We start from the raw sequence: 19204 nt of genomic DNA on the forward strand, positions 1-19204 counted from the left end.
ACTAAGCAGCTGTGATATTCCCTGCACCGGCTCAATGAGATAATGTTGGAGCTCTTGTATACTTTCTCTCTGTGTGTCTGTCTGTCTACATGTTTGTGTGAATCTAAACATTTTAAATGATCATTTTAGAGAGGTTAATGGATGAAATATCCTTGACTTTCCTACTTACCAGCTTGGGGAAATGGTTAAGAGCAGTGGCCTCTAATCTGGAGAATCAGGTTTGATTCCCCACTCCCCATCCACATGCAGCCAGCTGGGTGACCTTGGGCCAGTCACAGTTCCCTCGGAGCTCTCTCGGCCTCACCTACCTCACAGGGTGTCTGTTGTGAGGAGAGGAATGGTAGGCTATTGTAAGCCAATTTGAGACTCTTTGGGCAGCGAAAAGCAGGATTCAAAAAAACAGCTCTTCTTCTTCATGGCTCAATCCTAAAGACCTTAGACAGGCAGCACATCCTTTTTGAAAGTAGCCATTAAGAATTTCACTCCCAGTCTGATAAAGTACAAACACAGCCTCTCTGGTAACCATCTTTCTGATCAGCTGTTCAGTAAGTAGTAGAAGAGGAACTTTTAATCCAGATTTCCTCAAACCTTCACCAATAGCCTAGTGGTGCACCTCCCCCAGAATCACTAAAAACTTTATGGAAAAGCCATAGAGTTTTGGCCACTCCTTGAGAGGACTGGCATCTCTTCCTCTTTCCCTGGATAATGATGTCAGGCCATTGCCACTGGTGATTTTTTTTTCCTTCCTGCCCATGCAGAAATGATGGTGGGAACATAGAAACCTTGTTATTGGACAGAAACCTACATCTCTCTATATAATGGAGAAAGGGAATGTTTTTCACTTTATCTTGCCTTCAAATGAATCCTTCACTTTTTCTATTCCTTTCTCGTCTTGTTGTTTATCAATGAGACTCGTGTTGCAGCTCTTAAATATCCGATCTGATGCGTTCCTGAACAAAATATAAGGTAGAATAACCACAATCCAAAAGCATCCTCAGAAAAGGGCTCCAGTCCAGATAAATATTTTTAAATGCTAAAAAGAAAAGCTCTTGCTCACCACCCCAATTACGGCAACAACAGCTTTGCAAGTCACATTACAATACTTCCTGATGAAGTTCTAACAATAGCAAATTCAACGTGCAATCTGGCACATTGCTCTCTAATTCCCTTCCTCCTCCTTTGGCTAATATCTCTTTTCCTTCCTCTCGTTGCAGTCCCTTCTGCTGTTCCTATGATGCACCTGGTGAGCCGCACCATGAACAGCATCACCTTGTCTTGGCCGCAGCCGGACCAGCCCAACGGGATCATCCTGGACTATCAGCTGCGCTACTTCGACAAGGTGAGTCTCATGGACCTTGACCTGGATGACCCAGGATAACCAAATCTCATAAAACCTCAGAAGCTAAGCAAGGTCAGTTCTGCTGGGAGGGGAGACCTCCAAAAAAGTCCAGGGCTGCAATGGAGAACCTTCTTTCTTCATCTGTTGCCTTGAGAACCCCATTAAGGGCCGCCATCAGTTGCGATTTGTCGGCACTTTCCACCACAAAGTTGTGTGGGCCAGTCAAAGCTGGGGCCAGAAAGTATCAGGAGCCAAGTCCAGAGGAAGCTTCAAATTTTAACATGTTAATTTTGTGAGTGTACACCATGACGTGATGCGCACTCTGAGCTTGGAGATGCAAATTTATACGTTTTATCATGTATTAGTTTTGTTATGACTCTCAACTTATTTGTTTATTTGATTTCTATCATAATGACTACTATAATAATATTTAATAAAGAGGCTATAAATCTCCCTAATGCAGCCAGCTGGGTGACCTTGGGCTCCCCACAACACTGATAAAGCTGTTCTGACCAAGCAATGATATCAGGGTTCTCTCAGCCTCACTTCCCTCACAGGTTGTCTGTTGTAGGGAGAGGAAAGGGAAGGCGAATGTAAGCCACTTTGAGACTCCTTCGGGTAGAGAAAAGCGGCGTATAAGAACCAACTCTTCTTCTTCAGTAATATCTTAGCCCCACCCACGTCACAGGGTGTCTGTTGTGGGGAGAGGAAAGGGAAGGTGACTGTAAGCCACTTTGAGACTCCTTCGGGTAGAGAAAAGCGGCGTATAAGAACCAACTCTTCTTCTTCAGTAATATCTTAGCCCCACCCACGTCACAGGGTGTCTGTTGTGGGGAGAGGAAAGGGAAGGTGACTGTAAGCCACTTTGAGACTCCTTCGGGCAGAGAAAAGCGACATATAAGAACCAACTCTTCTTCTCCTGCAAAAATCTTTTTTTCCTTGCACTGTTGGCCACTAGCCTTCCTGAAATCAGGATAGAGAGATATTGAGGAAAGTATTTGATGAACCAAAACAGTAGAATCTTAGACAGGAGGGTCAATGTTTATCATGCCTGAATAGGAAAACTATGCAGGGAACTCTATTAAGGAGGAAATGGAATTAACGTTTCTCATTTTCTGTGGCGGATTGTTGATTCTTAGTCCGAAGATGAGGACAACTCGTTCACAGTAACCAGCGAGACGAATATGGCCACCATCTCCAGTCTGAACCCAGGAAAGATATATGCCTTCCAAGTGCGAGCCCGGACAGCGGTCGGTTATGGACCCTACAGTGGAAAGATGTATTTCCAGACCCTGGTGGGAAGTAAGTGAACTCCCAACTTTGAGACCTGTTCATGAAGTTACCTCACACTTCCTTGCACAATCCTAGTAGCCTCTTCTGTTTACTGTTCAAACCTCATTGATTTCCACATTCTTCACAGGCTCACATATGCCTTGACACCAGTCATGGTTGTGTACAACTCCATATTGCCATGCATGTGGGTACTTAACCACAAGGCCGTACACGGTCTGGGTCCTGCATATCTGAGAGTCTGTTTGTCTATCTATACCCCCCTCCTGGAGAGAGCTCTGCTCAGCTAATTCCAAAGAGTCCGTGGTCTCTGGCCCCAAAGAGGTACGTCTGGCCTCAACCAGGACCAGGACATTTTCCATCCTGGCCCCTAGCTGCCGTCAAAGCAAGAGGCAGTAGAACAATTAAACATGATAGCAGTGATACCCCTCATAGCCCTGCTTATCCAATGCGGCTTCAGGATCTTTTTGGAAGAAAAAGTGGAAGAAATTCCTTGAGAGCCATTGAATTCAGGAGATGAATTTAAAATGTTATGTTGTATATCTCATCGGTTGAAGCCAAATTAGGTAGTCATTACCCTCACATTGCATTTTCATATTCAGGCTCCCTTGCTAACTAATTAGAATCTAGTACAGCAGTTCTCAACCTGGGGGTTGTGACCCCTATGGGGGTTGATCGACCCTTTTCCCAGGGGTTGCTGAAGCCGGCGCCTCCAGGGGTCGTGTCATTAGGAAGGTTGACAACCATTGACCTAGTAGGTAGCTGGGTTGGTCTGAAGTAGCAGCGCTAATTTTGAGTCCCCGGGCACCTTGACGACCAACCAAGTTTTATTCCAGTTGTAAGCACGCTTCATCGGGCACTTAACTGGAAATCGCCCGGCCACAGGCATAAGGAGAAAGTTGGTCATGGATTAGTGCTGTGTAGCTTCCCTCCCAAGCCATTTTCCCCACTTGGAAACAGCGCTGGGGGTAGGGAGTCATTTCCCCACAGAAAAAGTGGTTAAAAAAACTTGGCTCTGAGAGTGGGGCATAACCAGTGACTTGTGTGACCTCAACCCCTGGATGACTCACCACATCCAGAGGCTTTCGGTTGTAGTCCTGCCACCGGGTTATGTGGTTTCCTTATAGAGGTAAATGTTCTGTGGGACCTCCTGATGGTGACTGGGGGATGTCACTGAGGGGCATGACACTGGGGGCGGGGATCGCTTTTAGGCAACCTATGCATGTTTCAGGTGTGTCGTTTCTGACAGGTGAGCGCTCCGTGATGGTTCAAGACCGACTGCCGCTGATTGTGGGCTCAGCTCTTGGGGGTCTCGCCTTCCTGGTCATCGCGGCCATCGCCATCCTTGCCATCGTCTTCAAGAGGTAAAGGTGGCTGTTTATTTTCACCTGTGGACAAGTGATTGGCAGAACCATCCGGTTCTGCTCCATCTCAACTCTGGAGTGGATCATGAATTCCGGAACGGCCTTCCGTGGCCCCCTCTACAATCTCGCCTCTGCCTGCATCATGAATGAATGTGTCCAAGGAGTTGTCTTTGTGGGGACAAATTTAGCATAGCCCAGAGGTGGCTAGAATGGCACCTCCCTTGCAAGACAGTTTGGTTTTGGGAGAGTCTTCTGCGGAATTTTATTCGGTGAATTATTTTATCCTGCCCTTCGGTGTAGGCAGGAAGGTGGCATGATAGATCCAAATATCATTGGATCTCAGAAACCATGCAAGGTTGTTACTTGGAAGTGAGACTACCAGGGAAGGCTCTGCAGAAGAAGGCAATAGGAAACCATCTTGAAAGCCCCCTGTTGCAGTTGCCAGAAGTCAGTCACAACTTGCCGGCACTTCACACACACACAAACACACATGCACCCTTCATGACAGTGCCCCAAATTCTCCCCTCCTCTGTGTTAATTCTGTTGGTTTTCTTTGCCGATTTTGTTTTGGACACGTGGTTTTGAGTTATATGTGGATATGTTTAATCCTGATGTATTTAAGGTTCGTAGAAGTTTTATATGGATCTCATTTGATCCAGTTGGAGAAAGGTCAAGTAGATATATAGAAGGTTTGACACGTGCCTGCAAAACAGGTAGAACATCAGTGTAATCTCACGCAAAGTTATACCCTTCTAACGGATCTCGAAGAGTGTAACTGCTTTGGAATTTACATTTATGTCGCCAAGAGAACTGAGGCATAAACAGATAGTAAAACAAAAAAAAAAATTATATTCAATAGTAACTGACCTGTTGAATCCTATGATGCTATTTGTAAAGAGTTGCCAATTTTAACAGCGTTTGGTACATATATTCAGAAATTGGGTCGAACCATTGGAGCCTCATCCCAAATTAACTTACCTATGGAGATAGTAGAACAAATTTAGAGTTCAGTGGCACTCTAAATTTGTTCTGCTTCTTCAGATCGACACAGCTACCCACTTGAATTTAAGGAGATTCTTTTACTTTGGGCCAGGCTACGCATCCCCCAAACGAGAAGAAAAGATTTTTATTTCCAAGGATATCAAACAATCCTGAAAAGAACTCAGCAGCGGCTTAACATCATGACCTGTAATTTTATGCACTCTCTGTAAGATTTCAGTCTGGTCAAATTCGAGCGTTATGAAAGGAATGGAGGCATTTTTTTCTCTCCATCCATTCTCTTCACACGATTCATTATTATAGAAACGTCGTATCTTCCCTTATCGACTTTTCTGTTTCCAAAATCAAACACCCTGATGCTTTCGTTTTCCCCTGTACCAACACGATCATTTGGGTTCCCTGGATCTTTCCCCAGTTCTGTGATATCTGGGGGGTGAGGTTGTCGTCCCTTGGTGATTTTTTCCTTCTCATCCTCCACAGCAAGCGGCGAGAGACTCAGTACACAGATCGCTTGCAGCAGTACATCAGCACCAGGGGTAAGTGAGGGGAATGGCTTCGCTCTTTCACGGTCTTTCCCTCCTGAGGGAGGGCTTCTAGAGTTCCCATTTGTGGACCTCCCAGTGCCACATGGTTTTTGACCACCGTGTGACACGGACTGAGGGGCCTGATGCAACATGGCTTCTCTTATGCTGTTATGTTTCTTATGTTGCCTCTCTTCTGCCTCACAGGACTTGGGGTCAAATACTACATTGACCCCTCCACCTACGAAGATCCCAATGAAGCTATTCGGGAATTTGCCAAGGAGATCGATGTGTCTTTTGTCAAGATCGAGGAGGTCATTGGGTCAGGTAATAAGGAACCACTTTCCAGATCATTCGTTCCATCACTTCGTATCTATTTGATTTTCGGTCCCGTCTCGTCTTGTCCCCTGCCCTGCCCTGCCATGCCCCCCCCACCGGAGTTCCAGGGCGTTCCACTTGTTGCCCTTCTTCCATCTGACAGAGTGCTTTCTCCATCTTTCCACCCTGCAGGAGAGTTCGGGGAGGTGTGCTTTGGGCGCCTGAAGCCGCCAGGAAAACGGGAGTACACCGTGGCGATTAAGACCCTGAAGGCAGGCTACACTGATGAGCAGCGTCGGGAATTCCTGAGCGAGGCCAGCATCATGGGCCAGTTTGAGCACCCAAACGTCATCCGTCTGGAGGGGGTGGTCACCAAGAGCCGCCCCGTGATGATTGTTACAGAATTCATGGAGAACGGGTCCCTGGATTCCTTCCTCCGGGTACAGCAACTTCCTAGGCTGTTTCCGTCTCCCACTTTCTCTGCCTTTCCATCAGTCCCTCGGTCTCCCTATGTCTCCGCCTCCTACCCCATCTCTTCCAACATTAAGACTAGGTCTATGGTTGTGGCAAAGAGTGAGTGACTCCACTGGGAACTAGAACGGCAAGCCTAACCTATAACCGGAGTATGCAGCAGTATGTCATATGGACAGAATGTATCCACACATTACAAAGCCTGTTCACATGTTGCAGAGTCTCCGTTGCTACCACAGGTCCTCTGAGAGTTCCATGCTCAGAATTTCCAGGTGTGCAGAGTTCTGCTTTGGATTTGAACCATGGGGAGAGGATGCTGCCCTGAAACAGTCCTAGGAAGCTGTGTTTTACCCCACTGGGAACACTTGTTCATACTGATGGGCTACACATAAGTACGTGCACCTGTAAATTGGTCTTGCACTCAGTGAGGAATCAAGTTCTGAACATGGTAGTCCCAGGGCATATCTAGTTGACTCAGCTTGGGCCAACACTTGCAGGACACGAGGACTTGGTCATGTTCAGTTGGACCAGCCTGCCTCAGCATTTTACCATTGAGAAAAAACACTCTTCAGGCTTTGAGAAATCCCAGAAGTGGGGTGATTATGCAGAATATGGTTGGGAAGCATAGCCATGGACATGGCTACCCAGGGCCCCTCCCCTTCCCGACCCCTCCAGGCCCATCACTGACCATGGGGATGGGGGGAGGTAAACATGACCATATATGGTCATATCTGTTCTAGACTGTTCTAGTTCTCTCAGGTTTGGCTGAAAGAAGCTGTAGTTGGGATTTCACAGTTCCTTGCATATGTAGAGCGTCTGGTTTGGCCTCCTGAAGATCCCAGCCTCCCTCCTCTTCCATTACTAAAAGAACTACACTGTGCAAAACAATGCAAGTTATTGAATAGAAAGAGTTTAAATGACTGAAACTTCAACAGTGGCAGTACACTTTATGTGGATGATTTCAGACATTTTTATAGATGCCAATTTACCCCCCCCCCCAAAATTGGAAAGTCCTGTATGCTATTTAGTGATTAAAAGAATTATCTAAATAAGTCTAAACTGATTCAAATCAAATAACCAACATAGATCCAATGAAATACCTGCACCGGTCCATTCAGGTGTAAGTTGTAGCATCTAAATGCGATTTCATCACAGCCTCCCCTCCCCCCCCCTCGAATCCAGGGATAAACTTGGACAGATTAAAAAAAAAACAAGATCATGTTCCAAAAAAGTTAAAAGTCTAAAATATTGTCTAAAATACTGTCATTCTGATTCAAGTGTGACTGTGCACAGAATGAGCTTGTAACAAGAATGGATTTCCCTTTAAGTAGAGGGACGTGGCCCCGACTGGGGTTAGTATTTGGGTGGGAAACCATCAAGGAATTCCAGGGCTGCTAGGCAGAGGCAGCCAATGGCAAACCACCACTGAACCTTTCTTACTTTCTAAACCCTGCATGGTGGCCGTAAGTTGGCTGCAACTTGAAGGCACTTAAGGTCCCTCTGTCTATCATGGCCCCACTAGAGGGCAGCAGGACATCATGGCGGTCAGAGAATCACCCGGACTCAGTGGTGCTCATGAAGGCTCAACTTGTTGTCAGGAGACAGTTCCAAACAGGTCTTTGCAAAAGCACAGTTTCACCTACCCGCTTTGCCTTTTCAAAATCAGGAAGCTGAGCTGCACTTTATCAGTTCCCCCACTGCCAGTCCAGACCACTTATCCTGTCCAAGGTCATTTCTCCAATGGCCACAGTGATCTCCCTGTGATTATATTATTATTATTATTATTATGATTATGATTATGATTATGATTATGATTATGATTATGATTTTGATTTTGATTTTGATTTTGATTTTGATTTTGATTTTGATTTATTTCCCGCCACTCCCAAATGGCTCGTGGCAGGTTACAGTGTCTTAAAAACCCCATTAAAACTCCCATTAAAAGACTTTAAAATGTCACAACATGGCGGCACAATAATAAGATCCCCTTCCTACCCCCCTTCCTAAAAAAGGGGGGGTGGAGGAGAAGGAGGTCAACGATGTTCAAGAAGAAGCCTGGGGGAGATATCTCATCCTGGTGTTCTCCTGCTGTTCTGTGGGTTATCAGTGAGTGGCAGAAATCAGTCCTCGCCAATCTTCGACTGACTCTTGAATCTCTCGCGTGTGTCCTTTGCAGCAAAAGGAAGGGCAGTTCAGCGTGCTGCAGCTGGTGGGGATGCTGCGGGGCATAGCCGCCGGCATGCGTTACCTCTCGGACATGAATTACGTCCACCGGGATTTGGCTGCCCGAAATATCCTGGTCAACAGCAACCTGGTTTGCAAGGTGTCCGATTTTGGATTGTCGCGGTTCTTGGAGGACGATGCCTCAAACCCCACTTACACAGGCGCCTTGGTGAGTGTTTGAGGAAAGCGGACCTGCCATCAGATTTACTCACCCTCTCTTGAAACAGTGTATCCGTCACTTGAAAGCCCTGACCACTAAGGTGGAAACAGTAGGCTTTTTTGAGATTGAGCTGTGAGATTTAGATTTCCTTTCTGGCCTTTTTCTTTGTTTTTTTAATAGATTTCTGACTCTGTTCTTGTTTGGTTTTTTTAATACTTAGATTTCTTTTCTGGCCCTGTTCTTCTTTGGGTTTTTTAAAATACTTTCTGCCTCTATTCTTCCTTTTTTAAATAGATTTCTTTTCTGGCCTTGTTCCTTTTTGGGGGGGGAGGGGGGGAGATTAATACTTATTCTTTTCCAGACCAGCTTCTTTTGTTTGTTTGTCTGTCTGTCTGTCTGTCTGTCTGTCTGTTTGTTTGTTTGTTTGTTTGTTTTAATACATACATTTCTTTTCTGGTCTCATTCTTTTTGGGGAGAGTTTAATTTCTTTATATTTCTGTCCTTTTCTTTTTTGTTTCTTACTCCCCAGGGTGGCAAAATCCCAATTCGCTGGACAGCCCCAGAAGCCATCCAGTATCGCAAATTCACATCCTCGAGTGACGTCTGGAGCTATGGCATCGTGATGTGGGAGGTCATGTCTTACGGCGAAAGACCCTATTGGGACATGTCCAATCAAGATGTGAGTTCTACCACAAAAGCAACCCCACCCCCATTTTCCTGTACTTCCCAGCCAGCCCAACGCAACCTACTGTGCCGAATCCATGAAAACGAGAGATTTCATTCTGACTCCTTTCTTCCATCCTTCTAGGTCATTAATGCCATTGACCAGGACTATCGCCTGCCACCTCCCCCGGACTGCCCCACGGTCTTGCACTTGCTAATGCTGGACTGCTGGCAGAAGGAGCGGGTCCAGAGGCCCAAATTTGAGCAGATCGTTAATGCCCTGGACAAGATGATCCGCAAGCCATCCGCCCTCAAAGCCACTGGCACAGGGAACAGCAGGTGGGATGGGGGTCCTGGGAAAGCAGACCAAGGGGAGTGGAGTTTGGGGCTTCTTCTGCAAACAGAAAGGGATGAGGAAAGGCTGTGGGTTTGAAGGCAGACAAAGAGACTTCTGCCTGCTTCCTGGTTTTTGCTATCCACTCCCTTGCTTTTTGGTTTACGGCTTTCCGGTTTTTAGGCAGAACTGGGGCCACCTGCGCGAGGGGTTTGGAATGCCTCTCTTTTTTACTCACCTTTTAAATTTTATTATCATTCTTTTTTTTTTGTTTAAATAAATTATTTGTTTATTGATATGATGTTGGTTTATTCTTTTTACAAGCCTTTCTGGGTGCCTCTTTTAATAAGAGAAAGGTGGGGTACTACTCTAAATGCGGTAGACTGGAGCCATATTATCTTAAGGAAACCAGAATATGCACGTGGCAGACATGATCAAAAATATTTTGTGCAATTTGCTTTTTGCACTTGGAAGAATCCAGAATGTGTGTGGGATTCCAAAAATATGGGTAAAAATACATTGTGCAGTTCTCTTCTGTGCTTGGAAGAGATGAAAATTTCAAATAATTTGGATGAACTGCAATTGGAGAAGAAAAGGAGTGGGGGGGGGGCGTGAAGTTTTATCAGTGTACTTAATCCCAAAATGGGAACATAACATGTAAGGTGAAAATCTCTTGACCCAGAAGCACCATGCCAAGTCAGTACTCTTCTTCCTGAACCTTCACTAGGCATATCTTATTCTTTCCCTTCCTTATCCTCAAGGTAATTTGTGTATGTATATAAAGCAGCCTTTTTCAACCTTTTGACCATGGAAGAGCCCCTGAAATAATTTTTCAGGCTTTGAAGAGCCCCGGAAGTGATGTCAGCTGGTCACGCTTCCCTTCCACGCCCCCCGGATGTGACATGTCACTGGACATGTGGCATCACTACCTGTGTTAACAGGCAGACCTGAGGAGAACTGGGGGGGGGGGGAAGAGATAGGCAGGAAGTGGTTTAATGAGGGACTAGGCATGCAGGTTCCACTCCCTCCCAGGCACAGAAGCCATGAGAGAACCCACTCATGCTCAGGCGGAGGAGCAACGGAAGCACACAATTCCCTTGCTTGTGACTGGGTCCATTAAGGCTGGAGGGAGAAGGCCTTGGACCCCTGGTTTGGAATCCCTGGCGTAAAGAGCCATCCAGTCACAGCTGACCTATGGCAACCCAGCAAGGGGCTTTCAAGGCAAGGGAGAAGCAGAGTTGGTTATTGCCATTGGTCTCCCTTCCAAGTACGGATTTTGCTTGGCTTCTCATCTTGTTGGACGGTATCAAGTAGCCTTCCTTCCCATGATAGTTTGAGAACACAGTAATGAATGTTGACAACGCATAGCCTTCATTGAACACTTTTTCTAAGTGCCTGAACATTGTGCTTTACAATAGCCTTGCAAGGCAGCCCAACATCATTATCACATCTATTACTTATATGGCAGAGGCAAGATTTCAGAAAGGAAGGCTTGCTTGCAGCCATCTACTGAGTTTGTGGCTCAGGAGAGGGTGTGAACCAGGAACGTCCAAGATCAGACCTCATAAGCCACAGGAGTAAGCGGTTCTGAGCTCACACCCATCAGCAGCACACAAAATAGCCATGGCCCTAATAGCATTTTAAAGGAAGTTAACCATAGAGAAGCTCTAAGGGCAGAAATATGCGGGATAAGTGAGTAAGCAGTATTTGGGGGGCAGAACTGAGGAGTGAATCTGCAGGAGTGTGTTTGGGACCTGGAGCAAAGAAGAAGAGGTGCTTTGGTAGAAGCCAGTAGAACAGGGGTAGTCAAACTGCGGCCCTCCAGATGTCCATGGACTGCAATTCCCTGTCAGCATTTACTGTCACTGGCTCATGGGAATTGTAGTCCATGGACATCTGGATGGCCACAGTTTGACTACCCCTGCAGTAGGATCTGTTTGGAAACTTCTGTGCACATCTGCCTTTTGCAACCTCACAGAGCCCAGATGTTCAGTGTTAGCAGAGAGGTGGTCCCCAGGGATAAATTTAGATGGGATTATATGGCTTCAGAGCTGAGGACAAAAAATGCATCCTGCTAAAGTGGAAGAATTTTCCCATGAGTGTAGCCAGTTTTTGAGATTGCAGAGAGGGCGCATGCAATCGGAGATGTATACTGTTTGTTAAAATGCTGATCTAAATGCAGAGAAAGACCTTTCACTACAACCCAGACTATAACATGAAAATGTGTAATGGAAAGAGTGGAAGCAAACACAGATTCTCTGACTATTCAGTCTAGGAACATAGAAGGCTGAGCAGCTGGACAAAAGAACAAGATATATCTACTTATTGCCAAGTGCTAAGTATATACAGATTTAAAACACAGATAAAAAGCCATAAGGTAGCGGGTATCACATTGCATCCACATAGCACGCAACAACACATGTAAGTGGCACATAATAGTAACTAAGACCAAAGTATTGGTTACTCAAAATAACCACTAGACCAGCCTTTCTCAGCTTATTTTACTGTTGCGAAACCCTTGAAACATTCTTCAGGCTTCCAGAAACACCAGAAGTGGCAAGATTGTGCAGAATATGGTTGGGAGGAATAGCTATGTACACACTTACCCAGAGCCCCTCCCCTTCCCACACCCTCCAGGCCCATCATTGGCTATTTTTGGAGGGGGGTGGTGGTCAACATGACCATATAATATCATATCATCTGATAAATGTTTAACTAAATTAACTCCTATCCATTCAGGAAACCCTTCCAGGGCCATCAAGAAAGGTTTCACAAAACCCTGGTTGAGAAATCCCACACTAGACCAAATAGGGTTCAGCTCAGAGGGCCTTCTTCAGTGGTCTAAATAATAACACACACTAAGATATATAACATATCTACTCCAATGTAGCTCCAAATAATAAAGTATTGATGTCCATCAGGCTTGTACACACACCCATCAAAGATGATAGCTGTATACAACCATACCGAACTTGGGCATTGCTCTAGCCATATATGTGTATCCGTGTGTCAACCAAAAGTGAAGGGAATCTAAAAAAGAGTCACAAGCGGACATCAGTACTCAGCATTTGGTTGTATCTGGACTGTGCGACTGCAAAACATTTCAAGTGTCTCTTAACATTGTTCCTTTCTTTGCAGGCCATCGCAGCACCTGCTGAGCAACTCTCCCCCTGATTTCCCATCCCTCACCAATGCCCACGAGTGGCTGGATGCGATTAAAATGGGCCGCTACAAAGAGAACTTTGACCAGGCGGGCCTAACGACCTTTGACGTCATCTCCCGCATGACTTTAGAGTAAGAGCCATTCCCCATGATTGTTATTGGCATAACAAACCACAATCCAGAGAGAACAAAAACCAAATACCAAAGAAAACTTATACAAAGCCCCGTTTCTGCCTCAACAAACATTGGCTATTTATTTTCCGCATATTCCCAAGAGTAACTGCAATCCTGGCAAGTTTGGAAGGATCTTGTTCAGAAAACAGTGATTTTATAATGGGGGATGTGAAACTGCATTTGGAGTACAGATCTGCCAAGTAGCAATGAATAGCATCTCGTTGGGCCGAAAGAGCTGGGCAATCCAATAAAATATGTATTAGAGCAGGGGTAGTCAAACTGCGGCCCTCCAGATGTCCATGGACTACAATTCCCAGGAGCCCCCTGCCAGCATTCGCTGGCAGGGGGCTCCTGGGAATTGTAGTCCATGGACATATGGAGGGCCACAGTTTGACTACCCCTGTATTAGAGTATCCAAGACTTCACAGCCTTGTAAGCTGTGTCTTTCAGATGCAGATATTTGGTGAAACCTTCCCCAAGTCACATTACAGGTGAAGGAATTGACTCTTGTTAGTAAGAGGGCCCTCCTAGATAAGTGGGAGTCCAGCAGAAATAGATATAATGGCAAGGTTTTGTATTTTGGAAAAATATCCCAGAACTTGGGGGAGCGAGTGTTGTATGCAGCGGCACCGTTCCCCATATTACCTGGCAGTTTGCCGCTGAATGTACTTTGACAAGGAACTGAAGTTAATCTTTGCTCCTTCGTGACTGATAAATGAATTTCCAAAACATGCCTTTATCTTATTGGCATATTACATTTTAACATTGTAGTCCTGGACTGGGGAGAAATGCCTTCCACTATAGAGTTACTTTAATAATTCTCTAATTGGGTTGAAACCATATCCATGTTTCAGGAGCTCTTCTGCAAATCTGTAGGTGGCAAAGAAAACGGAAGTACCAGAGATAATGGGAATTACGCATCCATCCCCTAGGAACCGAGCTCTCAACTTCTTAGTTATGCAAATGGCCAGGTGAAAACAAAGAGCTTGCCACCTCATATTTTGGTAGAATGTCCCACCGCAGGGGACAGAGTCCTGGACAGCCCATTGGCTTGGTATTTTTCCTGTTTTGACAGGCACATCAGAAGCGGGGAGAGTCAAATGGACTCTCCAGTAAAAGATTATAAATGTCCAGGGATGAAACCTTTAGAATCCAGCTTCCAAACAGAGAGCCATAGCTATTAAGGATTAAGCATTTAGCTAAGACTCTCTCTTCCCCACACGTTGAGGGGTGACGGGGCGAAGTTGCCGCTCCAAGAACTGAAGCAATGGTGGGCTTTGTAAATGCTGCAGCTTCAAGGAATACTAGCCTGTCCTAATCGAACATTACTTAGGATATCTGCCAAATCTCAGGAGAGAGGACTGTTGCCACCTTTTCTTTGTATCCTTGCTCAGCCTGATGTGTGAGCAGACCACGTGTACTCTTTTTTAATTTCTGTTTCTTAAGATTGCTTGTATTTTGAATGTTCCATGTGTGCTCTCTGCATACGCAGCACACCAATGCAGTCTTGCTAGCTAAAGACTGGTAAAGGGGAAGGTAGGCCCACTAGCCATCCTTTGTGATAGCTTGAAACCGCAATCAGTTATGCCCACACTAGCCATAAGAGGGAAGACAAGGCAGCTAGCCAGAGCCATTCAATGGCAATGCAGATATGCAGATACAGAATATTGGATGTGTCCGTCCATCTAACAGCAGTTACTCTCAGATCTGCTGGCAACAGTGGTTACAACCCAGTCTGATTTTGGTACTGAGAATAAGAGAAACGGATGTCATTATCAAGTACAGACTTGGAATGGCTGCGAGGATTTTCCACCACTCGGGAGCCTGAAGGAACGGGGCTTGTGAGAAAGTTCCTCCACACAAGACGGCTTTCTCACAACCTAACCCAACTTGCAAGGCTGTTTTGAGGACAAAAAGGAGGTTGGGATGAATAACAGACAGGGCATAGTCCTGCCCATTTCCTGAAGGCTACCTGTCTCCTTTTAAACCAGATGGTAACGTTCACTGGCTTAGTATCAGACCATCAGGGCTCTTGAAAACTTGACAGAGCAGATGGGAGGGGAGAGCAAAAAGCAGTTACATAGCTGTTTTTACTTCAGACAGGGTTTAACGGACAGATAGAAGGTTAGGGAATCTTTGGCTCAGGAGGCCATGCTGGGCTCAGAGTGTGTCTTCGGGGAAGCAGGCTGGTGAAGTGTGGTGTCCAAGAGAGACTTGCACTTGAGGATTAAGTCTTGTGTGTTAGCCTTTCAAGGTTGAGGGGAGCTAAAGTGTCAGACTGAAGTTTTAATTTAAAGCTCCCTGGAATGGCTAGTCTGCGATTCAACCGCCTTGAATCCAAACCTTCATAATTCTCTGTCACAGAAAAGCCATTGTTTTATACCTAACAGTTTTGTATGCCTTGCCCAACAGAAGCTGAATCATAGTTGCTCACAATAGCAAGACATGGTTTTGCTTTAACCCTTTACAGCAGGGGTAGTCAAACTGCGGCCCTCCAGATGTCCATGGACTACAATTCCCAGGAGCCCCCTGCCAGCGAATGCTGGCAGGGGGCTCCTGGGAATTGTAGTCCATGGACATCTGGAGGGCCGCAGTTTGACTACCCCTGCTTTACAGTAAAATACAGAAAAGGCATCTGTTCTGTTATTTTTTACCTCAGGTTTCCTGCAAGGTTTAGGGTGGGCAAGGTATTTTTCTGATTAAAAGCCAAAACCGGAAAAGAGAATAAAAGACCTAAAACAGCAGTGCACCTCAGCAGGACTGAGAGATGATTTTGAGAAAACTGGCGTGGCAGTTTTGAATCCTCCAGCACCCACTCACTTACATTAAAATGGAATCTGTTTGATCATTGCATCTGGAGTTGCGGTCACCCAGTGAAGGCTTAAGGTGGGAACAAATGAAATAAAAACCGCAACGTGCTACCTGAAGATCGGCCTTTTCATATCTCCACATATTCCAACCAAGAAGGGTCTTCATGAGGGGAAGGGGAATCATAAGTGGCATTTCAAGCTAACTGATAGAAGAGTGGGATCAAAGTGAAATAAGTCAAGTGTGAGGAGACCTTTACAAATATAAAAGGACTGCAACCGATAAAGAATATAGAGATTCTTGAGACTCCTTGCTTGAAAGATAAATTAAGTGATGTCTCAAAAACCCTCTAGGCAAACAACACAGCATGAGGTAAAAGTTTCTAGACCAGGGGTAGTCAAACTGCGGCCCTCCAGATGTCCATGGACTACAATTCCCAGAAGCCCCTGCCAGCGAATGCTCTAGAATGTTCTAGACGGTGCCAGTTTAGACTATTTCATCCATTCATTCATTCGTTTAAACCTTTCTTTTCCACCTTTCCTTGTGATTCAAGGCCACTTGGAATAATGGTTAAAAACATTCCCAGTTAAACCCAAATAAACTCCAAGGGATTATGGGAGTAATTGGTTCCGCACAGGAAAACCTATTTACACAGAGAAGTCAAGTTAGTGTCGAACAGGCTGGGCTTCTTTGGCATGCAAGTTTTCTTTATGTACGCCGTATGAAGCAGCATGTTCCAGAAACAGTTCGGTTTTGTGACACGTTGCAACTAGATGGTGTCATTGCTTTGGCCAGCATGAGGCAAAATCAGAGGGACAGAATGTGGGCAAAGATCACAGATACCAGTGACTCTTCAACCCAATCTGTTCCATTTTTTTTCCCGGTTCCATTCCCTTCCAATTCTGACAGGCTAGGCGGGATCTACTCGAGAACAGGTTCTGGCCTCCCGCAGACAATCTGTGTAAAGTGTTTACTTGCCAGGAGTTAGCAAGTTGACTCAGCCATATTGAGAATGCCATATTTCTCCCATGAAGCTTGGAGTATGTATCAGAGGTGAAATCCTGGCAAGGGATACAAGTGCCAAATGCATGTGGGACAGCCTTCCAGCAGCTGCCTTTAATTGGCTAAGTGGTTTAAATGCAGTTGCCTGTTGCCAAATCATCAAGAGATACCAAAGAGTGAAATAATGTACAGTTTTATAAGCAAAAGTTGACGCTCATTTTCAGATGGAGAAGCCATCTTGTCATACATTTCCATTTATGATTTCCCGGTTACAAAAATGCAGTAAACACTGCTTTTAAAAATTCCCCCATACAAGTATGTCTTTATATGACCAATTCTGCACTGGCAGAATAGGCCAAGAAGCTACTTATATGGAAGCAGGGCTAATCCCTGCTTCCACATGACATCGCCGCCAAGCTGGCCCCTTCCCGGGCCTGCTGCTCATTAGGCCCCCGATGCCCTGATTTAAGGGAATATGGGTACTTTCCGCATTCCCTTAAGCACTCTGGGGGCCAGAGCTGAGCCTGCGTAGCTTCCGGGATCTAGCAAGATCAGCAAGTCATCCAGGTGAGGGATCTCTCCCCCTTAGCAGCAAGAATATCAGAGGCCATCTCCTTGGCTCTGCCTGCCTTTGCATCAGGCCATCAAGTAGAAGGCAAAAGCATCAGCGTGTTTGACAGTACAGGTGACAGAGACCCCACTGAGACTCTTCCTCTTCCTTGCAGAGACATCCAACGCATCGGCATCAGTCTGGTCGGCCATCAGAAGAAGATCCTCAACAGCATCCAGCTCATGCGGGTCCACCTCAATCAGCTTGAACCTGTCGAGGTCTGACACACCGAGCATCCTTCCAAGTAAAGGACCCGGAGACTAATCGAACCTTTTGTTGTAAAAGGGAACTGGGGCAAGCGATTGCCAGAAATGCACCCGCATGAGGATGCATGAACTCTTTGAATCACAGGACGGAGCCCTTCAAGGCTTTGTGGATTTTCTTTTTTTCTTTTTTTTTAAGAAAAAAAACTCGAGATACGACAAAACCTGCCACATTTCGACTTGGGTGGAATTGTACATTGGGGCGGGGAGGGAGTTTTTACACAGGGTAGAGCCGGAAAGATAGCTTTGGAGGTAGAAATCTAAGCGCTGCCCCTTCCGTGCTGTTACGTAGGCTCTGACCCATGGCAAACATGTCAGCGGCTCCGCAGGTAGGGCCAGGAGGCCTCTCAAAGCCAACGCCTGAGCCGCAGCGGGTCAGACTGATCTCAAAAGGAAAGCAGACGGCCTGCGTTGACAACGGACTCCTAGCGGGAGATTTTCTTCAGGGGTGAAATTGCAAAGGAGATGTGAGTGGCACCCACCCCTCCCCGTTCAGGTGGTTGTGGCAGTGTTCTTGCATGCCAAACGGCGGACTTCAGGGTCTTGAAAGAGTGCCAGACTGGGAAGCCGACCAGGATGTGGACTGGGCAGGAAGGGTTGCGGCTTGGACTTCATGCTTTAGGCACCGAAACATTTTGGACGGGCACAGGTATTTCAGGACAGAGGGATGGCGGCTTTCTAGATATCAGGAAAGCATGCAGATAAGTGGGCCATAGATTTTCCCAATGGCTGCCAACAGGTCGGGTCAGTGGAGTTCCAAACATGGTTTGGGAGGAGACTTCATGGATCTTGAACCCAAATCCCCGTGGGGATGAAAAGCATCCCACCAAGTCTCTTTGGAGAGCACCAGGGTTACTTTTGCAGTTTCCGCAGGAAATGAAATAAAACATTTGATGGAGAAATCCGAGCGTGCTCAGAGCTTTCTTGGAAAACTACACATATCGCGGGGGGTGGGGGGGAGAAACACTGACTTTTTAAAAGCTGAGAGACGGCAGGCTGTTTAATCCGAACAGATTTACAAATAAAATGGAGTATATTTTCAAATCGGAGAGATGGTCCCCTTAGAAGACCCACAGTTTTGACATCGCACCACGTGGGAAAACAAGCGACTCCGTATCTCCTGAAAGAGAACGGTTCTAAAAAGATTGGTGCTTAAAGAAGGAAGGCTTAAACTCCACAGTGCTTTCGCTGTATATTGTGGGTTGGAATTAAGAAAGAGTCTTGCGTGTTTTTTAAACCCTTGAAGCAAATTCTGTTAAGGCTCACAACCCCCGCCTACCCAATGGGCAAAGACTCCTCAAAAGTGTATTCGGAATATGAGTGCCCCCTGGTTTCCACCTGTGCGCGCCTCAGAATCTCCTGGGGAAGACCCCTATGCCACTAGGGTTGCCATCTCTGGGTTGGGAAATACCTGGAGGCTTTGGGGATGGAGCCAGGAGCGGGCAGGATTTAGGGCAGAACTCAGCGGAGTATAAAGCTGTGGAGTCCACCCTCCAAAGCAGC

General features: G+C 46.0%; 1 protein-coding gene across 2 annotated transcripts in view; it reads left to right on the forward strand.

Moving 5' to 3' along the window:
• LOC143841429 (ephrin type-B receptor 5) overlaps positions 1-18603 on the forward strand; it is a 181860-nt gene extending 163257 nt beyond the window's left edge. For both annotated transcript variants that reach the window (XM_077345718.1, XM_077345719.1), the window contains exons 7-17: positions 1215-1339; positions 2479-2641; positions 3879-3993; positions 5473-5528; positions 5721-5840; positions 6024-6271; positions 8479-8694; positions 9215-9364; positions 9494-9687; positions 12821-12976; positions 17554-18603. In XM_077345718.1, coding sequence (XP_077201833.1) covers positions 1215-1339; positions 2479-2641; positions 3879-3993; positions 5473-5528; positions 5721-5840; positions 6024-6271; positions 8479-8694; positions 9215-9364; positions 9494-9687; positions 12821-12976; positions 17554-17662 — 1652 coding nt within the window. In that variant the 3' untranslated portion in view covers positions 17663-18603. The remainder of the gene's footprint in view (positions 1-1214; positions 1340-2478; positions 2642-3878; positions 3994-5472; positions 5529-5720; positions 5841-6023; positions 6272-8478; positions 8695-9214; positions 9365-9493; positions 9688-12820; positions 12977-17553) is intronic.
• Positions 18604-19204: the final 601 nt, after the last annotated feature.

This window comes from Paroedura picta, chromosome 7 (genome assembly GCF_049243985.1).
Source record: "Paroedura picta isolate Pp20150507F chromosome 7, Ppicta_v3.0, whole genome shotgun sequence".
NCBI classification, from domain to species: domain Eukaryota; kingdom Metazoa; phylum Chordata; class Lepidosauria; order Squamata; family Gekkonidae; genus Paroedura; species Paroedura picta.